The sequence below is a fragment of the Pituophis catenifer genome, unplaced genomic scaffold, assembly GCF_029215685.1.
Source record: "Pituophis catenifer annectens isolate HBS135680 unplaced genomic scaffold, rPitCat1.0.hap2 SCAF_1, whole genome shotgun sequence".
NCBI classification, from domain to species: Eukaryota; Metazoa; Chordata; class Lepidosauria; order Squamata; family Colubridae; genus Pituophis; species Pituophis catenifer.
In genome coordinates, this window is record NW_027256881.1 from 153,666,985 (window position 1) to 153,692,176 (window position 25,192).

The window sequence follows — 25,192 nt, forward strand, 5'->3', positions numbered from 1 at the left end:
CGGCGATAAAAAGGTTGGGGACCACTGCTGTAAAGTGTATGGGGAGAACTTTTATTGTGATGGCCATATTCTGAATGTATTGCATATATACATAGTCAATTAGTCAACCCTTACCCTCTATGAAACTGTAAAGGGGAAAGAAGGCATTGAATACATCTTACATAGAAATTCATATTTATAGGATAGAGATGAGGAATAGAAACTGAAACAAAAATAAACAGAACATCCAGTATTAAAGCAGTATTATGCCTTTCATTTATTTTATTCATTCTATTTCTCATGGCAGGGGATTATAAAAGGAGCTTCAGTAAAGAAGTATTCTTTGTGTGGAGGTCCAATCACTTGATTTTAGAGAACTCTGAAGTGTTATGCTGGATTCTAACAGTAGTAGGCTTTTCTGAATATCCAGATGTTTTTTTAACTTAGACTTAATTGATTATAAACTGAAAAATATTTTTTATCCAATAATAGGACACTAGTATTTTTTCAAAATGCTATACTGTATGACAAAAACGAAGAAAGGTTATAATAAGTCTACCAGCAGCACAAGTTTTAAAATTTGAAATTTGAAGTTGGGTAATACCTTTATTAGGACAAGAAAATTGGAAAAAGAATATGCAAGTTTTTAAATTTTTCATTGAACAAAAGGTTAAAAAGTGGGGAAGGATGGAAAAGCTTTGAAGAAGTTGCTTTTATGTTTAAAAGTTAAGAAATGCATCTGTTTTTGATGGTAGTATAAAAACTTAGTAATGGTGCTGGGTTCTCTAAGGAGGAAAATGTTTTCCAAACATCCCATGGTTAAGATTGGACCAATTCCATAAACTGGAATTGGTTTTGATCCCGATGATTTCACATTACATGTTTTGATATTAAATAAAATTACAAAAACATCCAATTTTCAAATGAAAATTAATCTGAAAAACATCAAGAAAAATACTTGCTTATTAAACAACAAAAATGTATCTTTCAGTTAAAAAGGTTGATTCGATAGAATCTTTCTGATGGTTTCTGAAATCATTAAGCCTCAATCTCTGTCAGGGTTCCAAGGAACACCCCCCATCTCCCTTTGGAGGGATTTAAATCAATTCAATTTTAATCAGGACATTATTGTTTTGTTATTTGAGGACAAATAATCCATTTATTTGAGAAATGATTCTAAAATTATGACCAATGGTAGCTACAATGTCTTTTATACTGTTTGTTCCAGTAGCTGCTAATCATAATTAATAAGCAGAATTTACTACCCTGTTTCCCTGAAAATAAGCCCTTCCCGAAAATATTTAAATGCAGAGCTGGAAATCAGGTAAGACAGCAAGAGGAGCCCCATCTTGCTCCACACGCCCCAAAATAATAAGAGCTCCCCAAAAATAAGGCCAAGTACTTATTTCAGGGTTCAAAAAAATATAAGACAGGGTCTTATTTTCGGGGAAACATGGTATAAGTAGCAAAGGAATTTGTAGTTTCCACAGATTTATTTTCTGTATTTTAATTGAGGCCTTACTGTACTTTTGATAGTCAACATGAAACATATCCAGTATGAAAAAAAGAAAATTAATTTCAATTATACTTGATATTATAAGAATATTTACAAACTTATGTCTAGCATCTTTTTGTTATTACCTTTTAGGTACTTTTATCTCTTCATTTTCTCACTGCAAGTTAATGGTTCCACATTTCTGAGAAAAGTTTCAAATTTTTTATTATTAAATTTTTATTTATCTATTTATATCCCGACTTGATTACTTTTACAAATAAGGCAGTGAACATATCTAACACATCTTCCTAATTTCCCCACAACAAATTAAAATCATGTATACTTCACACAGTTTTAGATTAAATAATTATTTCCATGCTTCCTCAAAGCATGTTTTTTTTATATATTTAAGTTACTGTTTCCTTGAGGCTGTTAACTTTGCTGTTGCTTTTGACATTGGAAATCTTTGAGTTGTGTGCCAGTTGTGCTCTTTCCTGGATAGGGAGGTCCTGCTTGCTGTCACTCATGCTCTTTTGACTACTAAATGCGCTCTATATGGGGCTGCATTTGGAAGCTTTAATTGGTACAGAGAAACTGCATGGGTAGTTAATCCATGTAACACTCTGTGAGCTGCATTAGTTGCCAGTGTGCTTCTGAGTGCACTGCTTGTCACTTTTAAAGCCATTCATCGTGTTGAGATTGGGTTTACCTGAGGAAACTTTTTTTTAGCTGGAAGGATGCAGCTCCATAAGGAATGCTGCCTCACTCCACAACAGTGCTCCATTCTGGTTTAGCAATATTTTTCAACCCTGCAATATGCTTGGATAGAGCTAGAAATCTTTCTAACTATGTACCTATGTATCAGTAAAAAGTAATTTAATTTAATTTAACTTTGTTCATCTATTTCAGGCTGCACTTTGTTGGGCAAAATGATCTTTTTAATGGAATTTGTCACCTAGCCTTAATTTCTCTTTTTCACAATAGACAATGGACTTTTCATTATTTTCAAACTGTTAAGATGTTTACCCATTTGTTTGAGCTCATATTTGTGAAGTAGTTCTTAGCATACATTATTTGAGAAGTTTCGGCCTCAATTCTTAAATGAAGCAAGTAATTGTTTAATTTGGGGTGAAAGTAATGCATTAAACTGTTAATTGTGACATTTGTCTTTAAAATGTATCAGTAGTTTAAATTCTGTTTTTTTCTGTTTCTTCAGTCTGCTTCTAGGTTAGATCTGTACTTTATAGCCAAGACTTAAGTTGATTCCTGTATGTGACTATAAATAGTTAATGAGTCATAGACAGCTGCTTCACAGGTTAAGTAACTGTCAGCTGAAGACCTTCTTTCTGTCATCTGCTTTCAGTTACCTTAATAACTTTTCAATATCAGATTAGGGAAAATTTCACTGCAGAAGAACATTTTCTTGTTAATGTTTCTTCAAAAAATCATAATTAGGGTCTTCTGACATAAAAATAATATTTTGTTCACAGATTAATCTGGATTTGATTTACATTGATACAGACATATTTGTTTGGTGATTACATTTATTTGCCTCCTGTCTTTCTGGGGCTACTTTAGGTGGCTTACAACAATAAAAAGGAAGAAATGAAAAGAGTGTGAATATCACTCCTGTTTGTGGTGTAAGCCTTTTTTATAACTGAAATGTACAGGTAGTCCTTTGCTTACAACAGTTTGCTTAGTGACCATTGAAAGTTACAACATTACTGAAAATGACTTATGATCATTTTTCAGACTTATGACCATTGCAGGATCCCCATGGTCATGTGATTTATATTTGTATGCTTGATAACTGCTTCATATTTATGACTGTTGCAGTGTCCCAGGGTCCAGTGATCCCCTTTTGCGACCTTCTGACAAGCAAAGTCAATGGGGAAGCCAGATTTACTTAACAGCCATGTTATTAATTTAATAATTTCAGTGATTCACTTAACAAATGTTTCAAGGAAAGTTGTAAAATGGGACAGAACTCCCTTAACAAATTTCTCACTTAACAACATAAATTTTGGGCTCAATTGTGGTTGTAAGTTGAGGAATACCTATACTGTGACAAGAAAGAAAAGAAAAAAATGTAAAACACAGTTTTATTATTATTCAGATATGGTAATATATAGTATGCAAAGAATTTATCCACTGTCATATTTATGTCTATGTCTCACTTGCTGATACAGATGTGGGTTTTTTTTCAGCATAGATTCAAGAATATATTTTGTACTATACTAAATGAGCACAGGTAATCCTTTCTTACGACTTCGTTTAATGACATTTCAAAGTTTGGAAAAATAACCTGTGACCTGTACTTGCACTTACAACTGTTGCATCATCCCCACAATCACACCATTGCAATTTGGGCACTTGGCAACCAAGTCACATTTAGGATTGGTTGCAGCATCTTGCACTGAATTGATCACAATTTGTGATCTTTTTTTGCCAATTTCTGCCAAAAAATTATCACTGGGGGTATTGGATTTGCTCAACAACCATCTGATTCACTTAACAACCAAAGTGATTTGTCTAACTGCCTCTGGAAAAATTGTAAAAATCAGGCAAACTCAATTTACGACTGCAATGGCTTGCAAGAGAAATACCAATCTAAATTAATTAATTAATTAATTAATTAATTAATTAATTAATTAATTAATTATATTTCTATACCGCCTTTCTCCCGTAGGACTCAAGGCGGTATACAGTCAAGAAAAATATAGATAAACATCATAAAATTGCTAATTAAAATTATTACTTAGTTTGGTCAATTAAATAAAACCCAGAATTAGATAACATTTTAAAAAATCATTCACATGTTCATATGTTTAGCCCCGCCTGTTGGAACATCAGGGTCTTGAGGGCACGGCGGAAAGCACGGAGATCAGGGATATTTCGTATCTCAGGGGGCAGTTCATTCCAAAGGGTTAGAGCCCTCACAGAGAAGGCCCTCCCCCTGGGAGTCGCCAGTCGGCATAATTTGACTGACGGTACCCTGAGTAGTCCCTTCCTGTGAGAACGAACTGGTCGGTGGGAGGCTATTGGTGGCAAAAGACGGTCTTGTAGGTACCCAGGTCCTAAGCCATGGAGCGCTTTAAAGGTGATAACTAACACCTTGAATCGCACCCGGAAGACCACCGGGAGCCAGTGCAGCTCGCGTAGCAGAGGTGTTACATGGGCGTAACGAGCTGCGCCCATAATCACCCGCGCGGCTACATTCTGGACCAGTTGGAGCCTCCAGATGCTTTTCAAGTGGAGCCCCATGTAGAGAGCATTACAGTAGTTCATACGGGAGGTAACTAGGGCATGAGTGACCATGCGCAAGGCATCCCGATTCAGAAAGGGACGCAACTGGCGGATCAGGCGAACCTGATAAAAGGCACCCCTGGCCACGGCCGTCAAATGATCTTCTAAAGATAGCCGTGAATCCAGGAGGACACCCAAGTTGCGGGCCTTCTCTAAATTGTGGTCATACCTCGAGGATTACCTATAGAAGAACTCTCTTAAAGTTGCAGTTGATGTCCATGAGATAATATATACTAGAAAGTAAATAAGATACAGATATCTTTCTTATTTTATATCAAGGCAGGTATTACAGCCTTTCTTGTATTGCAAATACTATCTTTCTTTGGAATTGGAAAAAGAAAATTTAAATATAAATGCAAGGAAACAGAGGTGTATTGTGGTAAAGATAAGCTACAATTAATGGTTTACTTTGTTTAGAAAGAGGGAGCATGAGCCAGTATACAGATGGGTGGAGAAAAGGAGGTAACATGAACTTAGATAAAAACTAGATAAAAAACTGGAAGAATTAAATGGCTCCATAATTCAAAAAAGGTTTGAATTAATATTTATAATGATTGGAAAAAGGCAGATCCTATTTCCAAAAGGTAAGAATTGTAGTTGATAGTTTTATTTCTAAAGAAGAATCAAAGTAACTTGTTAGTTTAGTCCTGTTAATGCTAAATCTCTTCTGTAAGTTCTTGAGTTAACACTCAAGAAGCATGGTTAGTTTTGGAAAGACATGCGTGCTCAAAATGTATCTAGTAGTTGACTTAAATGTTTCCAAAAATTATTTTACCATACTATGCGGGTTTGTCTATTCATTCTTAAGAACATAAATGCTGCACTGCTGGATTGGACCTCTGCCCATGTAATCCAGTAGTATTTCTCACAGTAGCCAACTATTTGCATAAGGAGGCTCACTGGTTTCCAAGCAGATGACCTTCAGAGGCAGTCCCACTGTCAAGGCTGCTGCTAACCATTGATTCCCATGACCCCCATGAATTGGTTCAATCCTTTTTTGAATCAGACAAGCTGTAGCCTGCACATCTCACAGTAGTGAATTTCAAGGATTAATTATACGTTGTGTAAAAAAATCCTTTTCTCTATCTTATTTTTTTCCAGGATTCAATTACATTTTATCGTTAATAGTGTCTACTACCTCCCAATATTTAAGAACCCTATGCAGTATTTTTTAATTTTGTTGCTAACAGGCATTACATGCTGAAATAAATTGGAGCAGAATATATTTAGCATTTATATATTTTGTTCAGTAATCCATATAGAATTTTGTATGTATTGAAGGTGTCATTTTGATCCATGTTGTGTATAATTTAACTTAATAAATCGCAAATTTTCATTGCTGATACTGGAAATATAATCAGTGTTCCAATAATGCGTACGTATTAATTTAGTGATAATTGTAACAATGTTTAAAAATAGAACAACATAATTTCAGGAAAATATTTGGTGTATTCCATTGGCTCCTTTATGCTAAAATGCCTTTTTAAACAACACTTTTTTTTTTTTCTCATTTCAGGGAAATGAAGCAAGCTACCCACTGGAAATGTGTTCACACTGTAAGTTCAACTTTACCTAGATTGTTTGTAACAAAAGGGCAGCTGTTGTTCTGAGAATACTCTTCTAAGTATGGAAGAGAAAATAGATAGTTCAAGTTTATAATAAAAAGGCAAAAATAGTTCTTTGCTGTTTTTTTTCTCACTATAGGACGGGTAAATTGCTTCTGCTAATTGAAAATGAGCTGCCATTGAATAGTATCTGGTTTTTAGGATAACTGGTCAATATATTAGTAGTATTTGATTTGTACCTTCAAAGGATAAAAATCAGTGGTTTAGAAGTTCTTTATGCCCCCATATTTTTGTTGGGCATGTAAATAATGTATTTTTTAAAACTTGCATCTTTAAACTTAAATTTTGTTATTTATTGGTGTCCCATCTTAATTATTTTTATAAATAATTCAACATAATAGTCCTTCTTCCTCCTAGTTTCCCTACAACAACAAACCAGTGATGTGAGTTGGGCTGGGAGAGAGTGACTGACCCAAAGTCATTCAGCCAGGTTTCATGCCTTAAGCAGGACTAGAATTCAGTCTCCTGGTTTCTAGCCTGGTGCCTAAACCAATAGACCAAAGTGTCTCTCATTACCTGCCTTAAAATGAGGAAGGCCAATTATAATTCTTGGAAGTAATTCACCTTCAATTATAATCTAATATAACAGTGTAGTATATGAAATTTAGCTAAACTGAATTTGTATATACAAAATCTCTATATGGTGTTCTGCTGTATTATTCGCAGTCCCTTTGAACTTCTTTAACCAAAAGATATACATATTTCATAGTAATCCTGTCTTTTCAGAAGACTTGAAGTATGTACAAAATAATAACAATAACATTAAACAATTCCCTTCACTATAAAGATGCCCAAAGAAAAATACAAGGCAGTAAATCCATATTTAAAACTTACAGTTTTTGTTGCCTTCTTAAATGCTGAAATTTAAAGACACATCAGGGCAAAAGATTCCATAAGAAGGAGGCCATCATGGAAAAGATCTACCTCAAAATCCATAATAATTTCCTGGACACCAAATTTTCTACCCATTTACACTTCTGGATTGTCTTAAAAAATAACTCCACATAGAATATAGATATGTATTCTACAAGAATGCCCAGCTCACAGATATGAATTGCAGCGAACCACAGTCATGCGATCGCCATTTGTGACCTTCCTTGCAGGCCTCCACATTCTCCCGAGGAGCCCTGCTGCAAAGTATGAGGAATACTGTGTTCTATAGCAAGTACAAGGAATCATTTTATAAAGAATCCAAAGTCATAATGAAATGAAATTTCATGAATGAATGAATGTATTTAGCCATCTCATATGGTTCTGTCCAATTGATGTTTGGATTTGAGCAAATGGATGTGACTTTATCTGCAATGAAATCAGCAAAAACATCTAGCTACTCTGGATCCCACTCATCCCATCCCTAAAATGCTACAGATTATATTTAGATTAGATTAGATTAGAATCTGCAGATACAGTAAAATCCAGTAGTTGCATTTATCACTACTGTGAAAGCCCAAAACCTTCTTGAACTGTTGCTTGGTCAAACTGATTTTTCACTTGCTTTATCTCCCAATACTCCTCAAAACTGTTAGGGATTGATAACTGAAAAGAGGCCTTGCAGGAACAATTTCAACCAGTCTTGTTCTCCCCAGGATGAACCAGATGCATTGGGAACTTCCTATTTTATCATTAAGAGAATCCCCAAGTTCTAAGTCTTCTGGTTTTGTTCTCAGTTTGCTAAACATTACATTTACAATATTGCACTCAAAAAAATTTCTGAAGACTTTTTTGTAGTATTGTTAATTCTAATTGTACACTAGAATTAAGATTTTGTTATGTATATGCTGTTCCTGAAATCGTACTGGAAGAAGATCATGCTTTCAGGATTGGTAAGTATATATTCAACAGTTATTGGATGATAACAACAGTTATTGGATCTATTGGCTTAGATCTTTCAATAATGTGATTAGATAGATTGAATCTCGGTGCATGATATTTGAAAATTGAAAGTACTACTTTTAGTATGACTTCAAAATTGTTTTGCACAAATGCTAATAGTCACAGTATGGTTTTGGTTCTTTTTGCTCCCATATTGGAATAACACATAACACAGCTTTTCCCCCACCTTTCCAGAAGGCTGTTATACAATTAGATTAGAACTCTTATTTTTCAGAGTTCTATATTGTCAACTTCATACAAAGTGTTTTACTATATTATGCCACCTTTTGGAGAAAAAAAATTCATGTTGTAAGATGCTAATATATACTTAAAACTGTATTATGTAAATACAGAGCACCACTACACTCATACCTAAACCGAGTTTTGAAAAATGAATTTGTATCTTGTGTTCATAATCCAATGGATACTTAATACAAAACAAAGTTTTGATCAAGATTGCTAGTGGCATAGAAAAAAATGTTACTTTGAATTGTTCTCCAATTTGCTGTATAGGTAGTCCTCAATTTATGACTGTTTATTTAACAGTTCAAATTAACGATGGCCTCAGAAAGGGTGCTACATGGTATTTAGAATCTGAAAATCCTATTTGGATTTTGGCAGAGAAGAATTCGGCAACCTAAGTGGAGTCCCTTGGGCTTTCCTATCCCCTTAAGGCACCTGGGACTCTGTCTATTTAATGATCTGAGAGATTACTTAACAGTTGCAACTGGGAATAGATTCTGGTTGTTAAGTGAAGTATCACAATGTCTCACTTAACAACCATTTTGCTTAACAACTAAATTTTAGTCCCAGTTGTGGTTGTAAATTGAAGACTCTGTACTTTATAACACATGCATGCAATCTTCTGAAAGTGCTCCAAGAAACATCAAGAATTGACTAAAATTCCCTTTGTACTTCGTAGTATTTGCAGTGGTTTTTGAAGTCAATGAAAAAATATTTTCAGTTGGTTTACCTAATAGCTAGATTACTATGGACTTCATCTAATATCGTGGAATAGACCTTTTTCTTTTTCTTGTAATGTTGAGATGATGTGGTATGATGTAGAAGCAATCAATTAAGTGATTGGTGTCCAGTCACTAGCTGATATTCATCTACAAACAGGTGGATACAATTAGGTATAATTCCTTCAGTCTATAGGAAAATTCCTTAGCATTTACAGGTCAGTTTCAAATGTACTCAAGGAATATGTAGAACTACACACATCATATACTTTCAGCTGCTTATTCAGCTTATTCGGCTACTTGTAAAATGACATCGTGTGGCTATCTTTTTTCGTTTTTGGCTGTTGTTGGATACAAAGAAAATGATGCAACATTCTATTTTATCCTAATGTTAATTTTTCCTCAAAGAAAAATATCCAGGTTCATATTCTACAATATTATAGATAATACACATTTCAGCCAAAAGAGACAAAATTTGGTAAGATTTTATTTTTAAAAATAAAGAATATTTGATATTTAATAGACGGTTAAAGAGAATGGCATCTAATCCTTTTTTTGATAATTTCCTTATAGTGTTATAAATTTAATATTTGATCAACACCAGTTCAGTTCATAAGGAGTTAAAACTAAAGATTTAAATAAACTAATTTTTGTATGCATTGCAGCTGACCTCACTCTCATTCCCTCCTATTTAAAAGATAACTGACGTGGTTAGATAATTAAAAGGAGATTTGTACCTGACAGATGCTTGTAAACATAATGCTGAAGTTAACTAAGCACTGTTAGCCCTTTGAACACTTGAGTCAGTGTATATTAGGTTATACAGAGCTGTAAAGTAAAATGTGCAATGGCCCGTCCTGTAAAAGGTAATCCATTTTTATTTATTACATTTAAAACTCTGTATAAGAGAAGGGGGATATCTAAATAGTCGTTTTTGAATCTGAACAAGAAATTGTATTACAAGAAAGAACTATTATATGTTCAGTTTGGGTTTTCATATTTCTCTGTCTTCCCCCTCCCCCTTTGCCAGTTGATGCAGATGAGATTAAACGATTGGGGAAGAGATTTAAGAAGCTTGATTTAGATAACTCTGGTTCTTTAAGTGTGGAAGAATTTATGTCTTTGCCTGAGTTACAACAGAATCCCTTGGTACAACGAGTAATAGATATATTTGATACTGATGGAAATGGAGAAGTAGACTTCAAAGGTAAGAAAAGTTTAATTTGCTATACACACATATTCAAACTGTCAACTTTCACCTAATGTGATAAGATGTAGATTTTTTTTAGTTTTTCAAAATTAGTTATAAGCTTCAGTTATTCATGTTCTACGTGATAATGTAGAAATGTAATTGAGAAATGATTTGTATTATTAGCTAGGAAGGATTCATAATGCTTAATAAATAGAAATGTTGGAAAGCATTTAACAGTTTGGTAATTGTATCTCTGTTTGGGGAAAGGAAAAACGGTTTGTCTTACTCATAGGTACAATTCCCTCATTGGAAGCACCTCATTTGATTCAGTTTTTAAAAGTTCTAATCACCATAAGTTAACCTATCTAGGAGTTAGTTTTTTGGACAGTTGTGCTACAGCTGAAAACCCTACTTATCTATCCCTGATACCATTTCAAATGGCACAGAGATTGCAAAAAAGCCATGAAAAGTCTTAATGCTTAATTGGATTAGTGAGAAAACAAATTATCTTGGAGATAGTGATAATACTTCAGAATTTGAAAAATTAAAACGTATCAAAAAGTAAAATAAACAAAAGTCCCCAGGCTGTATTTTTTTAAATAATAGTTTAGGAGCATATTTAAATAATTAATAATTAAATAAATAATTTAATCTGTCATCCTAAAGAAACAGGATTTTAAGCCTCCACATTCAATACTTTTTATCTATGATTCCAATATATAATTTATGTACTTAAATGGAATTTATTTGCAGTCCAGAGATTACAGGCTTGGTGCTAGTTGCATCTCCATATAACCCTAATGTGATGTGACAGTTAAAATATTGTAGTTGGGTTAGAGCATTGGTTCTCAACCTGTGGGTCGTGACCCCTTTGGGGGTTGAACGACCCTTTCACAGGAGTCGCCTAAGACCATCGGAACACACATATTTTCAATGGTCTTAGGAATAATTTTATGGTTGAGGGTCGCCACAACATGAGAAACTGTATTAAAGGGTCACGGCATTAGGAAGGTTGAGAACCACTGGGTTAGAGGGACACAAATTTTATTCTATCCCTATTATGGAAGTTCCTTGTATCACTTGGGATAGTTATATAGATAGTTCTCAATGACTGTTCATTTAACAATATTTCAGTTATGATGGCAACGAAGAAAGTGACTTACAACCATCCTTGTGTCCTGCAATCACTTGAAAATTCAGGCATTTGGCAGCCAGCATGTATTTACAACACTTTCAGCTGGGGGGAGGGGTTATGTGATAGCTATTTGCAGTTTCCCAGGGAACTTGATTAGTAAAGTCAATGGCAGAAGCCAGATTTGTTTAAAACCATGTGAGTCACTTACTGAACATGACATTTGCTGTAGTATGAAGTGTCTAGTCTTTGGAACACCAAGAACCCTCACAGGGCATGACTCATTTAATAACTATCACTTGATGGAAGTTCTGATGCCAATTATCGTAAATTGAGGATTATCTGTATTCAACCCAATGTACCTCATAGTATTGTTGGGAAAAATTGGATGAAATGCTATATATGCCATCTTGAGCATATATAAAAAGAGGAGAAGATCAAAGAACACAGAAAGATGAAGAGACAACATCAAAGACATACCACAACAACAATTAACAATGGTTGAGGCCAACAAAAGAGGAAGAGCCAGAACTTTGTATCCCCCTCGACACCCAAAGGGGTAAAAGAGGGAGTAAAGAAGTAAATTTTTTCAGATGTTGTTGAACTCTTAACCAGCTCATCATAATGATTCATCCCATTTGCCAGAACCCACTTTGGAGGCAATATTTTAGAATGGCAGATTCCAAATCTTCATAACTCTTTCAACTTTTTCCAAAACTCACATACTACAACTTGCATGGGAACTCTCTCTTCATTTCTTCAGCATAGTGGAACTTCCTGTTTCAGTAGAAAATCCAAAAATATCAATCACACTGTCGGCACTGGAGAAATTGAAACATAAATTCTACCAACCTTCATTTAGACTGAAAAAATAGTTCCCCACTCAGTTTTGGTGCAGCCAAAAGGAATAAGGATTTAGGCCTTGTAGCCTTCCCAATAATATTTTACAGCAATTACAATTCCTAAGCCATGTCAGTCTTTTCCATTTCTGCTGCGTTGTTGCTGCTTTTTCTGATACAGATCATTCAGTCTATTTTAGGTCTTCCTTTATGCTTTGGAGTTTCATTTTAGATAGATTAGAGCTACAGCCTCCCTATGGTTGTAAGTGGAGGTGGGCTGCCAAGGATTTGAATTACCACATGATAACAATTTGTGGTGCTGAAATGATTGTAACTTTGCACATGGGTCATAAGTCCCTTGGTCCATCACCATCATAATTTCATACAGTTGCTGAAAGAATGGTTGTAAGTCAATGATTATCTTTAAAAGCTGCATTTTCATGTGTCTTGTGAGAGTCACAAGATCTTGTCAAATATGAAAATGTAAGTACATAATACCTAACTCAGGGTCATAAAAACAATAAATAAAACTTCTTTGCTTTTAAAATTGTTATGGAAAAAAATTTGAGGATATTTTCCAAAGTTTGGGAAATATATTCTAAATATAGAATATTTTAGAATATTTTCTAAATTCTCTGTATACCTGTATTCTGTAGAATTTATAGAAGGAGTCTCCCAGTTCAGTGTCAAAGGTGACAAGGAGCAGAAGTTGAGGTGTAAGTATATTTTGTTAACTACAAGCTATTATGCTTTATTAGAAAATTGTATTTTCTGTTCTTCTCTCACTTACCGTAATCTATAAGCCATTGTAAATTTTAATATACCTTGGACAAGATAACAATTGGAAGATTCATCAACATGATTTTCATATTTTATAAAATAAATAAATAAATAAATAAATAAATAAATAAATAAATAAATAAAATATTTCTGAGGTGAAGTAAACGGGTTTTACATAAAAATAGCTATGCTAGTACTTCTCCGTCCCTCTTTTTTCCTTTTGATACTTTGAACAGTGAGATATTTGCTAAGAAATAGTGCATAGAATTGTTTTTAACTCTTCCTTAGCAATAACATATAGGAGGTAATTATTCAGTTCCATAGATGTAACTATTCTTGCTGAGTTTAACAATGAGAATTTGACAAGATATACAAAGTATGTTTTGTGCAAATTACATCATAGTTTATATAAATCCCATGGAAGTAGGGATTTATATAAAATAAAATAGCTATTGGTTATTTGTATAGTGATATCAGACTTTTTATAACAAGTCCTTAGAAGATTAAATGAGATTACTATTCCTGATTTAGTTTTAGCAACCTAAAACTAAGGAGAAATTTCTGGACAGTGAGAACAAATAACTAGTGGAACAGGTTGCCTCCAGAGGTTGGGGGTGCTCGATCACTGGAGGTTTTTAAGAAGAGACTGGATAACCATTTGTCCAGAATAGTATAGGGTCTCCTGCTTGTGCAGGGGTTGGACTAGATGTCTAAGGTCCCTTCCAACTGTTATTCTGACTGAAATTTCAAAACATCCTCTGCTGTGACAACATCAAAATCATACTTCGGTTTTGGAACACACAAAGTGATTAAACAGTCTTATTATTTAGTTAATGGCCTCACTTGCTGACTTCGATTACTAAAATAAGAAATACATAGGAATAGACTTATATATACACCACTTTACAGTGCTTTATAACCCTCTCTAAGCGGTTTACAGAGTCAGCATATTGACCCCAACAGTTTGGGTCCTCATTTTACCCACCTTGGAAGGATGGAAGGCTGTCAATGTTGAGCCAGTAGTTCTATCCCAAGTAGTAGTCAGAATGGATGAAGAGTTGAGTATGAAAGAATGGGAAAACAGGCTAGACAAGGAGGTGTTATAAATAGAAAACCTTCTCCACCCAAGTTCATCACAGATAGCTAGTAGGACCAAGAAAGTAAAAATGACCCAGATTTCAATAAGATTTCTTTCATGCTACGATAAATATGGAATTTTGAAAATTGTAAGAATTTCCAAGCCTGAGTTATACTGATTCACTAAGGCAAAATCTCTTTGAAAACCTTTTCAAAGTTCCCTTGGTAGCTGCATTGAATTGTTTCTGTTAAAATAAACGTTCAAAAGCCTCATCCTCAGCTTTCCCAGTCTCAGAAAATCTTACTCAGAACTGTATTTTTTTCCCTTGCTAGTTGCTTTTCGCATCTATGACATGGACAAAGACGGTTATATTTCCAATGGAGAGCTTTTCCAGGTTTTGAAAATGATGGTTGGGAACAATCTCAAAGATACCCAGTTGCAGCAAATTGTAGACAAAACCATAATAAATGCAGATAAAGATGGTGATGGAAGAATATCCTTTGAAGAGTTCTGTGCTGTAAGTGTATTTCTCCCCCATCATTGCAGTTAGTATTTTCAGATATCCAAGTTTATTCAATTTCTGCTATTTCACCTTTATTTGGCAGTTCTCTTTACTTACATGTGTCATTATAAGGTGTGTGCTTCATAACAATCATGTGTATAAGTATTCTAAAACATTTTTTTAAATACCCACCCACCCCAGTTCAAAATAATTTGGTTGGTTAGGAAGAATTGGAAAGAAACCCAGAACTATAGTTCCTTTCTCCCTGTTATATAATTGGATTCTAGGCCAATTACATCAATTTTATCTAATGTATTAACTAACTTATCCTACTCATAATTTAGTATTAATCTTTTAAATCTGATTAATCTTGTCCTACCTATTGTTTCATGTCTTTTTAATTCTCACAGTATTCTTTTATCAATATTTCAGGTTGTAGGAGGCCTAGATATTCACAAAAAGATGGTGGTAGATGTGTGACTCTTTATACTACCCAACACTTTTGCTTTCTTCTCCATTTCTGAAGATCTGCTCAAGACGTCCAGCAATGCTCTCTGTGTATTTAAATGGAAGTATTTTTCTCTGTGAAACCACATTTTCCAACATGAGCCTCATGAAGCCAACTAAGTGTTGTTGAACTTTCATTCTCTCAATAACGCAAGTGTAGCACTTTAAAAGTCTGAAGGACAGCAAAATGGAAAGAGCATATCAGTGTGGTGGAGAAAGGGAAGGGGGTTGGCTTTTTAATTTATTTTTCTCAACTTTTATAACAAGAAAGTATCTATCTATATATATGTGTGTGTGTATTTATATATAGATATATATATGTTGTGCTTTCTATTTAGTACTTAGGCAAGCTTTAATTTAATATACTTGATTTAGGCATAAAACTAGAGTACAAAAGTGCCAAGCAGATTATTATATAGTACAACACATATAGATATACATCTTTACTTTTATGTCACACAGATACACACATGCAGGCAGATATACTTTAGAAGAATATAATATTTTAATGGATGTTAGATCAATTTTTTCCTGTGACTGTTTCAGATGTTTATATATCGACTGGCTGAAATAGCATCATTTCCTGTTAATTTATCTTAATTACATTTTTGTATGACAGGAATGTAGATTAGTTTGTGTATATATGTACACTATTTAATAGTATGTGCATGTATATGTACGTACACATACTATTTATGGGTATTAAAATAGCGAGGCATGTTATAAAAATTTAATTGCCAAGAACTAGGTTGTATGTGCAAAAAGATGCTTACGATCATTTCATTTTTTCACTTAATGAACACAATTGCATAAAATAAACCTAGTAAACATTGGCTCTTTCCATTTAAATAAAGCGGTTGTAAACACACTTTTTCAGTACTAATCTTAATACAAAAAATTTAGGATTCATTTCCTAGGAAACCTTCTGCAGTGAGATTACAAAAACTCTCATACCATTAAAATATCTTCCAACTATATAGTTTCTTTAAAGCATTTAATATACTAATTTAAGTTGCATAAAACCTGGTAATATTTTATATATGTGTATATAGGTTTATTACAGGAGAAACATTAACCTCTGCCATAGGGAAAGAGGTAAGGTTCACATTATCTTTTTTTTTAACCTCATGATCTTCAGTTGGAGAATTCTTTTTTCTAAATTTGTTTTTATCATGACTTGTAATTGACAGTAACTTTATATGTGTGATATAAAAGTAGCAAGGCATGTTATACAACTTTATATCATTCTTTTTCTGCAATGGTACTATTGGCTAGAAGAAAATTGTTAGATTTTTAGGATAGTACTCCCTTTCCTCTAGCAATTTTTCTATTTGAAATGTTTTATAATTCGCAGTGGAAAGGCAGGTTGTTCAAACTTAAATCAATTGCCTCCCAGCCAGCCATAGCTGTTCCTTCGATTGAGTGCTGCACATCATGGGCTCTGTCTGTGAGAGAGAAATCCAGGTGCTTGGTGTCCTTGCATGACATGAAGTTTTGCATGTAGATCGATTTGAAATGTTCCTCTTGTTTACATGATTTGCATAATTTAAAAAAGATGTTGCCAAACTTTTGGTAAATGTTAAAACAGAAAATCTCCACTACATGTATCTTTCTTCCTCTGGATCAGTATGTGGATTATAATCCCAGCCAGTGGTTGTATTTGTTCCATTGTCAACTGCCATGTGCTCTGCTTCAAGGGGGAACTAGTCTTTTGTGGATTTTTTTGTACATAAATATTTGTTACAAATATTTTAGCAATTGCTTTCTATTTCTTAATTGCTTGTGCATATCCTTCCTGGCATAATAGAAAATAGTGCTAATGTTACTTTCGTACTGGGGGAATGAGCTTTTTTAGGTTGTGTGCAAAAAAAAAAAAAGGGTTATGTTGAATGTTTAGATTTTTCCTCTGCATGCTATACATACATTGTTGGAACTATAGGAACCTTCATAATGTATGAATAAAAATAAACTATTTGAACTTTACTGCATGGTGTTAAAGCTTCCGTTGAAAAAAAAATCTGAATTTCAGATCTGATTGTACTAAAATTATTTGATGCTTTTATGTATAATTAAATACCTGTAACAATATTTGCCCATTTTTCTCAGTGACAGTTCATTTAACAAACAAGTAACATCAGATTCAACGTTTATAGGGATAACCATTTCCCAAATTAATTTTTCTTTCGTAGACATGTTAACTATCCTGTATTAGTGAATAGGAACAGTAAGATCAAGACACATTAAGCTGTAATTTTATGGAAGTTTTTGGGGAAAACTTTATTTGGCCAGTTTTATTCTTAGTTCCTTGGTAACACCAATTTTATTTTAAGCATAGCATTTTTTCTAATTTTGCAATCTTGACTTATTGCACATAAAAGGGAAAGTTCCATCTGAAAGATCATCTACTATAAACATCAGGGAATAATGAATTCAGGATTGAATACATGTACTTGTCCATGCCTACTTCAACACAGAATCATATATTTTTTAAAAACAGTAACTTAGATCGAAAGAGCCTCATGTATAATTTAAAAGAGTTGCCTTGAATCTGAAAATTGGGTTTTCCCTGTACTATTTCTGAAGCTATTACAAAACATGAGGGGCTATAACTAAGAACTGACACCATACATACAATATGTAAGTCAGATACTCAACAGTCTGATTTGCAAATTGGCATTAAGCTTGAGTATAAGATTTTCAATCTCCATTTCCATAGTGAACTGAACTGCAAGGGGCACCAATGGGATCACCGCTCTCCCCAGTTATTGCCAATCTGTTCATGGAGGGATTAGAAATTAAGGCGTTGGAACAAACTACTTATAAATCAAAATTATGGCTCAGATATGTAGATGATACGTTTGTGATCTGGCCCCATGGAAAAGACAAGCTAGACAATTTTCTCCAATGCGCAGCTTGGAGAATCCAAAGCTTCGGGTAATTCAGTAGTTGAGTAGCCTACACTGAGTGTGTTCCTTTAAATTTTTCTCTTCAGACACGCCCACTTGCTCAGCAGAATCCCAGTTTAGTTCACTCAGTTGAGCCTGTGACACTGTCTGAATTTTTCTCTGGTTCTCTACTAAACTACTATTCCTGAAGCTTTGGATTCTTCTAAGTTTTTTTCTGCTTTTTTTGTGGAATTTTCCCTCTTCGTTTGATTGGCCAGGGGTGAGTTTGCCTGCTGCCTCAGGCAGGCTGTCCGGGACAGTTTTCCTTTCTTACGGGGTGCCTGGCCAATTATCTGAATCCCCGCTCCACTTAATAGCCGCTGGCGTATGGGTAGGTTTCCCGGCCTGCTGGTAATACTGCCCCCGCCTTTTTGGACTTTTGTTTTTGAACCTGAGCGGCTTGAGATTGTTGCCCTGCTCTCAGCGGCACTTTCTCATTAAATTTGAACTGGCCATTGGCGTTTGGATCACTTCTGAGTGATCGCGCGCCTGAGGAGCACAGGGACAGCACCGCAACCTCTCCTTGCCGATCCTTCGATCGTTAGCCGCAATTTGACAGCGCAAGCGGTTTTTCCCTGCTCCGATCATTCCACACAGCGCTGGAAGTACTTCTGAGGCTTCTGCTGTATGCTTAGTGTCGTTGGTTCCTCTCATCGACCTCTCGTTTCTGGGCGGTAGCGCTTGGAGATTTTGACACTTTCGCGCCATTTTCGCCCACCTCAGCGCTCAGAGCTGCCGTTAGTAACAGCTCGCGCCAAATTGCCTGCTCCCCCGACGAGCCTCAATCAAATCCCCTTCCGAGCCTGACAGTTCGCCTCCACCTGCAGGGGAGACGATAAGGAAGGGAACAACTGGCACGCAAATCAACTGTTCTTCTGCAGCCCTCGCCTAGCGCCATTCCTTCCATCCTCGGTGCAAGGAAGTCAACGGCTGCCATTTTCTGCCCAGCAACTGCCTTCGTGCGTGCGCAATTGGCTGCTGGGAGCCGAGAGCTTTTCTGCTAGCAATATCAGGCATCAATGACATTGCCTCCGTGGTGAAACTGTCAGAGTTCCGTTCCTGAAGCTCTGGGATTCCTCCAGGAGGGCCTCGATAAGCACCTCGCTCCTAACACTCTTCGTCGCCAGGTTGCAGCACTAAGTACTGTTCTCTCTACTTCCGCAAATCTTCCTCTCTCGCAGGACCCTACGATTCGCGCCTTTCTACGAGGTGCAGCCAACCTGTGCCCACCAGTTATCCATCGCTACCCGTCCTGGGACCTGACCTTGGTCCTTCAGGCCCTCATGCATCCTCCATTCGAGCCTCTCGCTTCCATCAGCTTCCGGTTTCTGACACTCAAGGTGGCGTTCCTGGTCACAGTTACTTCGGCTCGCCGAATATCTGAACTTGCGGCCTTGTCAGTGAGAAGCGACCTCTGCGTTTTTCACACAAATCGTGTCGTACTGAGACTAGACCCCTCATTTCTACCTAAAGTAAATTCCTCCTTCCATCGGGCCCAGGAATTGATCCTCCCGGACTTCTGCCCGGAGCCTTGACACCCTCGGGAAGCAAACTGGCACCTCTTAGATGTCCGCCGGGCTCTGCGTAGATATATTAAACGAACAGAGCATTTCCGAAAATCTGAATCGCTCATTTCCTTTCTGCCCGCCTCCATGGGCCGGAAGATGTCTTCTACAACAATCGGAAGATGGATCAAGTCTTGCATCTCCCGGGCTTATTCAGTTCGGAACAGACCGCTTCCACAGAGAATCCTTCCTCACTCCACCAGAAGCGCCGCCACCACGGCTGCCTGGGCCACCAATGCATCCGTCTCCGACATCTGCAGGACGGCTACCTGGTCATCCTTAAATCCCTTTATCCGGCACTACAAAGTGGACGCCTTTGCCTCGGCAGAGGCGTCTTTTGGTCACCGTGTGCTCCAAGCTGTATGCAACTCTTCAGACGACGTGCAGCAGCCAGTCTCCCCCCCTGTCTGAACTTGCTTGGGTACATCCCGAAGCTTTGGATTCTCCAAGCTGCGCGTTGGGAGAACGGACGTTGCTTACCTGAACGTCCCTTTTCGATGCGCAGCTGGAGAATCCAACCCACCCTGCTTGGCTGCTGATGATCTTTTCCTTACGCTCTACTGCTCCTTACTTCGTGAACAAAACTGGGACTCTGCTGAGCAAGTGGGCGTGTCTGAAGAGAAAAATTTAAAGGAACACACTCAGTGTAGGCTACTCAACTACTGAATTACCCGAAGCTTTGGATTCTCCAGCTGCGGGTCGGGAAGGGACGTTCAGGTAAGCAACGTCTGTTCTAGCACATTTGAATAACATGCATCCGAAGATACAATTCACTATGGAAATGGAGATTGAAAATCAACTCCCATTCTTAGATGTATTAATATATAAGAGAACTGATGGCACCCTAGGACATAGTGTCTACCAAAAGAAGACACACAAAAATAGATACCTAAACGCACACTCTCACCATCATCCCTCACAAATAAATTCAGTAGCAAAAACTTTATAATCACTAGAACTAAACGTCTAGCAGATGAGGCACATGTACAAACAGAGCTTCAGACTCTCATAGAGATATTAATAGCAAATGGGTTCCACGAAAATAAAATTAAAAGTATAATTCGACAAGGGATATCAGGACAGAGAGAAACCCAAGAAGAAGAACAAAAGATGGGAAAAGCCATCCTGCCCTATATAAAAGGAACCACCGATAAAATTAGCAAGATACTACAGAAACAAAAAATAAAAACAGTGTTCTGCACAGATAGAAAAATATCAATGATGTTGAGAAACCCCAAGGATAAAATTGAGCTGAAAAATCAAGGAATATACGAAATAACATGTACCGCCTGTCAGTCATCTTATATTGGACAGATGAATAGACAAATAAGAGTGCATTTAGAACATAAAAATGCAGTGAAAAAGGAAGAGCAAACTTCTTTGGTACAACACATGAAGGCCACGGGACATAATATAGATTTCAACAAGGCTAGAACAGTGGTAAAAGAGGAACATCTTAAGAGAATAATTAGGGAGGCTATCCAAATTGAAAAGAGGCCGCACAATATGAATAGACGAGATGACACCTCTAGGTTATCAAGTATTTGGAAACCTGCACTGAGTGAAACTCGAATTTTAACATCAGAGGATAGGCAGAGATCCCAACAGGCAACCAGTGGTGTTGTAATGCATACAAGAACCCTTTCCTCTTTGCAGTTGACAGTTGGTAATAGGGAGCCAGAGAAAACTGGACCGTTAACATGCATTCAGGCTGCAGCTAGTATAATGAAGCATGACCCACAGCTTCTAAACTGATCATAAAGGCCAGAAGATGACAAGGTAGAGAGCTTGTCAAAACGTTGCCTAATCTTAAAGTGTTGGTTAGGATTTCAGCCAGAGTTTTTGAAAGACCTTAAAAAGGTTTTTGTTTGGGAATTTAGCAGGGTGGATTTGATTTAAATCAAACTGATTTAAATCACAATTTAAATCACGATTTAAATCACTAGTCAGTAAGGCTTGATTTAAATCATAGTTTTCTACATAAAGACTAATTCTTGCTGGTATAACTTTAATATGCAAGTAGATGAAGATTTTTAGAATAACAACTTTTCATATTAGTTTTTTTATCCCGTTTAATAGGTTAATCATTCATATTTGGACAACTTTTCTGTTGTACTTAGGAAGGAGAAAAATAATCATTACCTTAATAATAACAATTTAAATAGATTTATTCAACTGAAACAATAACATTACAGCATATGTTATTTGCTTAAACAAACATCCATGTTTGTTAACTAATTTGGCTAAACAAAATATATATATTTTAAGAAACTGTCAGCCCAGCCTACACATGAAAAACTTAAATACTGTCTTTTGTAGCTCACTCGTCATCTTCATCTTCTTCTTTGTTCATAATCTGGAAAAGAAAAACAAGCTTTCCTGCTTTATCGGGTCCCAAACGATTTCTCAATTTAGAATGAATGAATCCAAAGGAAGAGAATATTCTTTCAACGCCTGCAGAAGCTACTGCTGTTAAAAGTGAAATCATTACTTGAACAGTCTCTAAATCCAAGCGCTTAAGTGACTTAAACCAGTTCACTGGTGTGACTTTCTTTAAAATATCTTCAGCAAACATATATTTCTTGAATGGTTCCCCCTTAGCTTTGAAGTTTATTATAGTTGGCATTACAGATGGATGATTGCTGGATACCCATGTCATAGCTAACTCCTCTTCCTCAGCACTTAAGTTTTGACCCTGATACTGGATATTGACAATATTTGCCAAAAAATGAGCTGGAGACAGTACTTGTCCCATTCATTTTTTTAATGCTTGTAATTTAATTCTGTCCATGTGTAGTTCTGTTTTTAAGTGTTCGCTCAGTTCCTTCCAAATTTCAACAGCATCAGCAATAAAACAGCTATTTTTCTGTACTTTGTTTAAAGCTTCAGAGATGGGTTTCAGGATGCTCAGCATATGTTCAACATTTCTCTTAAGCCTAATGTTGAGGATTTTGGCCGTGACACTCCCATCTATTTTATCTCGATTTTCTTCACAAACGGTCATCAGAATAGGCCAGTTCTTGATATACTGCTCAAAACAGTCCACCACAGAGTTCCATCTAACATCTTGTGGGAGCGTTAGCTTGGTTCCACCCATCCTTTTCAGAGCTGCTGCACCAAAATGATTGTTACAGAAGTATTTAGCAATTTCAACAACATTAGTCTTTATTTCTGGAACACTTAACTCTTTGGCTAAGAGGTGCAGCAAATGAGCACTGCAACCATGTTGTTAGGTTTGTATTCCCTTCCTGCTCTTCTAAATTTCTTCTCATCTTGGATACATTTGCAGCATTGTCTGTGACCAAACTGCGTACTAGACATTTGAATTTTTGTTCACATGTTATTATAGCTTTTACTGCCATTTCTTGTAAGTATTCTGCTGTGTGTGCATTTCCTGACGTATCAATTGTTTGTGCAAGGAAGACTTTCCCTTCTTCTGTTGTTATACAAGCACATACAATAGGATCATTGTGGACGTTACTCCACCCATCAATACTTAGGTTAACAATTCTACCCTCCAGAGCTGTTGCACATTGCTCCATTTCTCTGTCATACACTTTATCCAGCAGTTTCCCTGCAACATCTGCTCTGCTGGGTGGACTGTATCCTGGTCTCAGTGACTGAACCATGTTAATGAAATGTGGGTTCTCAGTCAGATGGAAAGAAGAGTTCGTTGCATAAACAAACTGGGCAATTTTTTCATCAATTAACTCTTTTTCTAATCTGCTAATTTTTATCACAAACTTATCTATGATGGTTCCAGGAGGGAAGGGTTTTTCCTTTCTTTTAGGTGATAATGATATGTGGCTGTGGGTGTCTGATGATGATGATGCTAATGAAGCACTATCCTGGATGGATAACTCTGAAACTGTAGAACAGGAGGATGGTGATCCTGAAGGTGGATAGTTTCCAGAATCCATGAATTCCCCTAAACAAAAAAGTCAATGCTGTTATTTTATTGTTTATACAATTTCTGCTTATTGTATCCAGCACTGCCCCAAAAGGAATATTTGCTTTTCTTCATAACTGTACCAAATAACAGTAACATGCAGTAATAAAAAATATAATTTTGCTCGAACATGACAGTTCAAGGCAGTCTTTAGAAATATGATTCAATAAAAATGTTTACCAACCTGAAGATCCTGCCTGTTCAAATGTGTTTCTTTGGTCATCTTCACAGCACTTCTCATGATGTTGCCTCATTCGGGCCACCAGGCCACCATTTCTTTGTTGCAGTGTTTGCAGTTTGCACGCATGCCTGCCTTACCGATAGGTAAAGGAACTTCATTAAAATATTGTCAAACTGGGTCTCTTTTATGGCCTGCTGCCATTATAGGTTTTTTCCTCCAAGGAAAGAATGTGATAAACCTCAGGTCATACAAAAAGATCCAAAGACTTGTCTGTCTGTTGCTGTGCAGTATTGTGCTCAGAAAGTTTCACTTTCATTTTGTACTGCTTGTCTGCTTGCCCCTTCCTCCTCACACTTAGTTTCACTTTCTTCTTGTGCAGATCTATTCCACTCCAAACAATCAGAAAAATATTGTTTCTATACTATTCACTGAACTTCTTGAAACTTAGCACTGAAGGGGTTGATTCTGTATTCATAGGTTTGTAGAACAATAGGATTAAGGTCTTTTTCTCAACTCTTCATGTTATAACATTTTTGCTGTGAAGAAGAGGCATGTGATCTCTGCTGAGTCAAATTCAGTTTTGAGAACTGCAAAAGTAAACCAAGCATCTGTGATAATATCTTGTAGGCAGAGAAACTGCCCAATAATCTTACAAAAACCTCTGGAAGAGCATGACATTGTGAATGGATTAATGGAATTTATTTACCAAAAAAATTAAACATATACTTATTCTACATAATTAAAAAACTAATCTTTATTTCATGATGGAATAACCTTTGGATGGTAATATATTTTCCTCAAAAAGCATTTTATTTAAAAAAAATCCGATTTAAATAAAAAAAAATGATTTTAATCAAAAAAAATTTATCCACCCTGGAATTTAGAGGATTCTGAGTCCTGCTTTAGATAGAAAGGCAGGTAGGTAACTCTGGGTCAATTCCACCCTCACAACTCTTCCAGAAGAGTCAAGCTACTTCCCAAAATGTCTGCCAACAAAACAGCAAAGACTCGTTCAGGCAATTGTCAGGAATCAAGACTAATTTGAAGGTGTAAGATTCCCCTCCCCTCCATTTTTGCTTTAGATTTCTTTGTTGCCCTCTCAAGTCTAGTTTGCATTCTGTCTATGCTATAGAATTATAAAGGCAGATTGGGGCTGCGGTGGCTCACGTAAGACGCTGGGCCTGCACACTGCTGAGGTCGGGGGCTCAATTCCTGTGAGCAAATAAACTGCGTAGGGACAAGAAATCCTCTCCCGATTTCCTACCAGCATTCAGGCGTCCTGC

At 36.2% G+C, this 25,192-nt stretch overlaps 1 protein-coding gene across 1 annotated transcript in view; it reads left to right on the top strand.

Annotated features, from left to right (window-relative positions):
* PPP3R1 (protein phosphatase 3 regulatory subunit B, alpha) overlaps positions 1-17,252 on the top strand; it is a 36,620-nt gene extending 19,368 nt beyond the window's left edge. The window contains exons 2-6 of the mRNA XM_070933072.1: positions 6,297-6,336; positions 10,270-10,446; positions 13,059-13,118; positions 14,593-14,777; positions 15,195-17,252. Of these exons, the coding sequence (XP_070789173.1) occupies positions 6,297-6,336; positions 10,270-10,446; positions 13,059-13,118; positions 14,593-14,777; positions 15,195-15,242 (510 nt within the window). The 3' untranslated portion in view covers positions 15,243-17,252. The remainder of the gene's footprint in view (positions 1-6,296; positions 6,337-10,269; positions 10,447-13,058; positions 13,119-14,592; positions 14,778-15,194) is intronic.
* The last annotated feature ends 7,940 nt before the right edge of the window (positions 17,253-25,192 follow it).